This window comes from Pipistrellus kuhlii, unplaced genomic scaffold (assembly GCF_014108245.1).
Source record: "Pipistrellus kuhlii isolate mPipKuh1 unplaced genomic scaffold, mPipKuh1.p scaffold_m20_p_3, whole genome shotgun sequence".
Taxonomy (NCBI): domain Eukaryota; kingdom Metazoa; phylum Chordata; class Mammalia; order Chiroptera; family Vespertilionidae; genus Pipistrellus; species Pipistrellus kuhlii.
The window spans coordinates 580,090-586,459 of NW_023425529.1; the positions used below are offsets into that span (position 1 = coordinate 580,090).

At 59.5% G+C, this 6,370-nt stretch overlaps 1 protein-coding gene across 1 annotated transcript; it reads right to left on the bottom strand.

Moving 5' to 3' along the window:
* Positions 1–3,703: 3,703 nt before the first annotated feature.
* Positions 3,704–5,974, bottom strand: MCHR1 (melanin concentrating hormone receptor 1). Its single transcript, XM_036458782.2, has 2 exons — positions 5,846–5,974; positions 3,704–4,753 (listed from the first exon to the last, which is right to left on the bottom strand). The coding sequence occupies exons 1-2, from the start codon at positions 5,925–5,927 to the stop codon at positions 3,786–3,788; spliced, it is 1,050 nt and encodes a 349-aa protein (XP_036314675.1). The 5' UTR covers positions 5,928–5,974; the 3' UTR covers positions 3,704–3,785.
* Between the last annotated feature and the right edge of the window lie 396 nt (positions 5,975–6,370).

Consider the following 6,370-nt stretch of genomic DNA (forward strand, 5'->3'; position numbering starts at 1 on the left):
GGTTCAAGGTTACCAGCAATCACTGGCTTCCCTGCTGAACTCTAAATCTTCCTTCCTGCTTGCCTGTTCCTTAGCCATTCTGTTTTTTCGTGCCACTGTCTCTTATTATTGAAAACTTAGCTGGTGGGATTTTATCTGCCTGTCATCCTTCTCTCTATTTGCAATAATATAAATTCTCTTCTCTTACAAACTACGCCACACACACACACACACACACACACACACACACACACACACACACACGAGAGTGAGGCTGCCTAGGCCCAATTAGGATGAACATGTGACCTACACTAGCCAATAAGAGTGTCTCATTTCCCTAATTCTCAGGCCAGGTTGGGTGGAAACGGGAACTACTAACTCACACATCACCAATAGAGGCTTTTGGGGTTTTAAAAAGATGTTGAGGGGAAGGTGGCAGAACAGAAGTCCTGGCTCATTCATGGAGCTGCTGCCAGGGAAGACACATTTTAATACCTGCTGGGGCCATTGATGCTTCTACATGGGAGGACATCCTTGAGAAGGGAAACAGACAAGTGATGAGAGAGAGAGAGAGGGTGTGAGGAAGAGAGAAAGGGGAAGTCTGTCCCGAGGACAGAGTTCGAGCCCTTGGATCCAGGCATGTTTCCCCTTCACAGGCCAATACATTCCCCCTGCTCGCTCGGATCAGTGGGAGTTGGGGTTCTGTCATTTACAACCTAAAGGACTCTTACCAGCTGTCTCAGCGGGGGCTGCTGTAGCAAAACACCATAAACGTCAGACAGTCAGCACTGTGTGAGGGCACCTCTGACGTGTTCTGTTCACGGCGGGATCTGTTAGTCTTGTTATAGTCTCCTTGCCCCTCTCTCCCTGACTTCCTCGCTCCCCCAATCCTCTCCCCTCTGTTCTGTTTTTATCACCGCTGAAAGGTGAAAGTGGGTTGTTTGAGAGCAGGCTAAAAGGCCATCTATTGTTGCTGTTAATGATGGTGATTAAAGAAAATTTGAATTTATTTAAGGAAAGGGGGATGGGAGATGGGGATATCCAAAGAGAGGGGCTACATAGCACTGAGACAAAGGTATTGGGTCCATAATGGCAGCAAAAATATATCTAGGACAGTGAAACAAGGAAGGGCACTTAAGAAGCAACAGGAGGGCCCAGGCTGGGCGGCTTTGTCTCACTGGGAAGTCAGAGAAAAGGGGGCCTTGGAGACAGTTCAGGGAGTTGGTCTGGGATAAGCTGCTGCCCACTGCTCCCCTGGTTGCAAGTTTCATGGGGTTCCTTATAGGTTGGGAGATGCATGCCTGTGGGGGGATGGTGTGGGGAAGTAATGGCATGGGTATGCTCCTTGAAGAGAGAGCACACTGGGTCCTGTGTCCTGAGAGCATATTTCTCTCTCTCTCTCTCTCTCTCTCTCTCTCTCTCTCTCTCTCTCTCTCTCTCTCTCTCTTTTATAGGAAATCTCAGGGGAGCTCTCAGGGGAGGGTCTCAGTAGATGATTCATCAACTCTCCAGGTGTGCTGCTTCAGGGTCCTGGTCTCCACTGATTGGTCCGTGCCAGGGCAGCAGGTCATTAGTCAGTATAGCTGGTCCTGAGGCAGCCGAGGAGTCACTTGTCTGGTTTTGCTGCTTTTCTGGGCCTGGAGCTGAAATGCATTGAGTCCTGGACCTTATCTTCAGGGAGGAAAACTTCAGAGGGTCTACTCTGCCTGACCATCGATATGAAAGATCTGGGGTCTAAATCACATGACCAGTGTATGCTAGGGGACGACAGGTTACCCTGGGGACAAGATTCTCATTTTCCCAGTGTTGCCCCTTGCTAGGCCCTCCGGGCTTTCTGCCCTGGTGAGCTTCTGTTCCTGGCCAACCGTCCTTGCTCTGCGCATGTCTGTCTAACAACCACCCACTCACTTTTCTGCGTGAACCCACTCTGCTGCCCTTTAGGGTTTCACATGGAGTTGGGAGCTGAAAGGAGGGGTGTTGCCCTCCCTGGGGGTTGCAGGGCCATCAGCAGGGTGATCATCCACTTACAGAGCTGCTGACTTGGTCACTTCCCAAGACAGGTCACCTCACCTATTTCCTCTCCCAAATTCCTGGATGTGGGGGTTGGCGATAGACCTGCGGGCAAACGTTTCACAGGCAAACCAGCTTCAGGAAAAACTCCAGTGGATAGGATTTGCCTCAAGGCTCCCGAAGAATCTTTTTTTCTTTTGTTGGATGTGCTTTTCAAATGTGTTTGGAGTTTTCCTCTGGCAGCTAGAGACCCCGCTGTGAGTGAGTAGGAAGAGGCTCCATCAGCTTCTTTGCTCCCAGACGCTGGATGGAGTGGAAACCAAGCTGAGAAGTGCTGCTGCTAATGACGGTGATAAAAAGAGCTCCCGACCCACGGAAGCTGTCCAAAAGTTTGTAAAACAGGCTACCGACCCCAACTCTGGGGGGATGAATGGCAAGAACAGCCCGTGCCCTGCACCTGCTCTCAGGATGCATCTGGACCCGCTGGAGGCTCCGAGGCTCACAATTTGCTCCCGCTCCCTCATCAGCATCTGCTGAGCCGTGTGCGAAGGACTCCTGGCTCCCAGCTGCTCTTGGTGAAGCAGCGAGAAGCAGCATCCTTGGCTGCCGCCCAGCGGCCCCGCCTGCACGCTTCCTGCTCAGCGTGCTCCCCCCACTCTCAGCAGCTGCCCCCAGAAGCCAGCCCTGCAACCAGTGACTCAGCGGGATGCGGTGGTGGGACGGGGCCTGAGGGGCCGGCCCTGGCGGAGAGGAGCAGACAGAAAGCTGGTTCTGACAGAGCACAGCAGCAGCACTGCCACCTAATGAATTCTCAGTGATTCCGTTTGTGACACCCAATCCTCCTTGCGGGTCCAGAGAAGCAGATCCCCTGCTTTTCGCTTCCTCAATGCAGCCTGAACCAAGCTCTAGACTCCCAAGCCCAGGGGCCCCTCTTTCCTCTCTGGCACCCACCCTGCCCCTAGCCCACGCCCAGGCGGTTGCACAGCAGCATGAGAGGCTTTTATTTGGGAGAGGAAGGGCACAGCAGAGAGATGGTGCCCACACACCAGGCACCGGTGAGCCTGCACATGCAGCACACTGATGGGCACTCGCCCTGGGTGTGGCGGCTGATGGATGTGCCCAGGATGCCCATGTGCCCAAAGCTGCAAAAACCCCCTTGTCACCTCCTTTTTAAAAAAAAAAATTTCAAGACACCCCCCACCCCCACCCCCAGCGAGCCTTGTCATTCTCAGTTGGATCTCCTGGCACGTTTTACTCCTGTGGGCTCAGAGCCCCCGCCCCCCAAAAGAAACATGCATCCCCTAAAGATACGGGGGGACCAACCCAGGATGCTGGGCACGGAGAGAAGGCACGCTTCCTTTCTCCCCCTCCGCTGGGGAGAGAGGCTGCCCGCCAGCCCACCAGGGAGACATGGAAAGGGCAGCACCCCTTTCCCCGTGTCCCCAGGCCTGTGCTGTGCCCGGGGCCTCGCTGTCACGCCCAGGCCCTGCCTGGCTCTGCACAAACCTCCTGTCTCAGGAAAAAGCCGTCTGGGCGCTGGCCAATGCAGCGTTCACAGCCGCATTCTCTTCTCGCTCAGCTTCTGTTCAGCCCAAAGGCTCCATCCTGCCCTCCCCAGGGGATCTCTGACGTTGAAGCCCCCCCCGACCTGGCATGGAGCCTTCCCAGCAATTGGGGGGGGGGGGGGCCCTGTGGCCTCCCGCGTCCTCTCAGCGCAGTCCTGGGTGCTTGTCCGTCTCTCTCCCCGCGGCCTGCGCCGTGTCCCGCTCGGAGGTGCCCAGGCAGCGGGGGCAGCGTCAGGCGCCCTTGCTCTCTGTCCTCTCGTCCTCGTGGCTGACGGCTCGCAGCTGGCCCGGGCCCGCGGGCTTGACGGACAGGACCAGGCGCTTGCGGAAGGTCTCGCAGAGCACGATGTACACGAAGGGGTTGAGGCAGCTGTTGGCGTAGCCCAGGCTGATGGCCGCGTTGTACAGGTAGACGAAGGCGAGCGTCGGGCGGCTGATGGACAGCTGGGTGAGCTGCAGCACGTAGTAGGGCGCCCAGCACACGAAGAAGACCAGGCAGATGGCGATGGCCGTGCGGGTCACCTTCCTGGTCCGCAGGCGGATGCTGCGCTGGGAGGCGGGCGCCACGGAGGACGTCATGCGCTGCAGGATGCGCACGTAGGCCGCCGTGATGACCGCGAAGGGCAGGGCGAAGGCCAGGAAGAACTGGTACAGCGTGAACCAGTAGAGGTCCGTGTCCGGGTTGGGCAGGCGGATGCCGCAGCCCACGGTGCCCCCTGGGAAGGGGATGAGCCGGGCGTAGAGCCACACGGGGGTGATGCTGACGAAGGAGAGGGCCCACAGGAGGCAGATGACCAGCGTGGCCACCGAGGGCTTCCGGAACCTGGTGGAGGAGATGGGGTGCACCGTGGCCAGGTAGCGGTCGATGGCCATGGCGGTGAGGATGTAGGTGCTGGTGAACTGGCTGTTGGCGTCCATGGCCGTGATGAGGGTGCACATGGTCTCCCCGAAGTGCCAGACGCCGTTGCCCATGAGCTGGTGGATCATGAAGGGCATGCCCAGGAGGAAGAGCAGGTCCACCACCGAGAGGTTGATGATGAAGATGTCGGGGACGTTGCTGCACCAGTGCAGCTTGGACTTCTTGGCCACCGCGAAGATGACCATGGAGTTGCCCACGATGCCCAGGAGGCAGATGGTGCCGAACACCGAGGGCATGATGATGTTGACGTAAGACATGCTCCCCCGGCGAGGAGGCGGCCCTGGGGACAGAGGCCGAGGGTCAGTCACGAGGTGTGGACTCCGCTCTCAGGGCCGGCGTCCTTCTGGCTCGCTCAGCCTCTGGCCACACGTGCCTCTGCGTCCTCCCTGCCCTCCCAGCTCAGGGCCCGCCGTTTGTCTAGAATTCTCTCCCACCGTGCTCCCTCCACACACTGTGCTCACCTTGGCCTCCTCCGCCGGTTTCCTGGCCAATCCCAGGTTCGAACCCACTGCCTGTCCGTGGAAGGACCCAGTCCTCTGCCTCCTGCATCGTTTCAGGCGACACAGAGCCAACAACGCAGCTGTAGGTCCCGCTGGCTTAGCAGAAGGACGTGAGAATGTGTGTGTGTGTGTATGCATGTATGCACATGCTCTTTCCCTATTTGCAGTCGTGACCATTTCATTTTTGAAATTGCTGGTGGAGCGGTGGAGCTGTGACTGCTTCCTGGGCATCTCTGTGGGGGACTGTCTTGTGGGGGCTTCTGCCCAGGAGGTCCCCTGCCCTCCCCGCTCCTGGGTCCTACAGGGGTTTCCTCGGCCTGGGTCCTCTGAGCCCGACCCCCACCCGGGGGACATGAGGGGGCGCTGCAGCCTCACCACCGAGAACTGTCTTCACACAAACCTTCCCTCTTCCCTTTTGACCCCCCCAAAGCCAGACCCGCAGGCAACGGGGCGCTGGACCTGTCCGTCAGGCGGCTCCCTCAGCAGGAAAGTTAATCCCCGGGAGGTACCCCTTCCCACAGCCTCTCCGGGGGCAGCGGGCGGCTCAGGTCCCATCGCCACCTTGGAGCGAAAAGCCAAAGGGACTGGCGAATCGGGGAATCAGGGCGCCTCCAGGTGCCTCCCCGCAGACCGTCCTCCAGCTCCTCTCGCCGGCTCTTCCAGCCTGGAAGCTTCCCTGAGAGCCTGTTTGGAAGGCATCAGCCACCGTCCCTGCCACTTCTGACTGTGCCTCTGCCCCAGCTCGCCTGCCCCGCCCCCTGCCCCCTTCCCCTGCAGCAGGCAGCCTGCAGACCCGGAGGTAAAGTTTCCCAGGCAGTTTGGCTCCGAGGTGCCCGGCTCCCCCTCCCTCCCTGCGCCAGGAGGAGGCTCACCTGCGGAGGTGAGGTTGTCCCGGCCGGCTGAGAGGTTGCTGGCGTTGGGGCCAGAGGTCAGCACCAAGGCTTCCAGGTCCATCCTGCGGTGCCCGCGGCCACTGGCCCGTCCGCCCCCGCGGCTGCGGCAGCCTCCGTGCCCGGCGCCCGGCGCCCTGTCCTGGCGCGCGAGCCGCAGTGCCTCCCGGAGGGGGCTCCCCGGCAGCCTGGCAGCCTCAGCTGCCTCCGAGCCCCACTCTCTTCCCACTCCCTGCCTCCCGGCTCTCACTGACATCACCTAAACACATTAACATTCGGAGGCAGATGAACGTTAACCTCTTCAGTCCCGGGCTGCGGCTCCCACGCCTGGCTGCCCGCAGAGCCAGGGGCCCGGGAAGCCCGAAGGACCCCCGGCCCAGGCGCCCAGCAGGGAGGGGCTGCCGTCCCCCTGTGCTCAGGGGGTGCTGCTTGCTTCACGTGAGGTGCCTGCAAAGGACAAGGGGCTGCCTCCCGCTGGGGGAAAGGCAGAGCCTGGCCTGGCCCCCA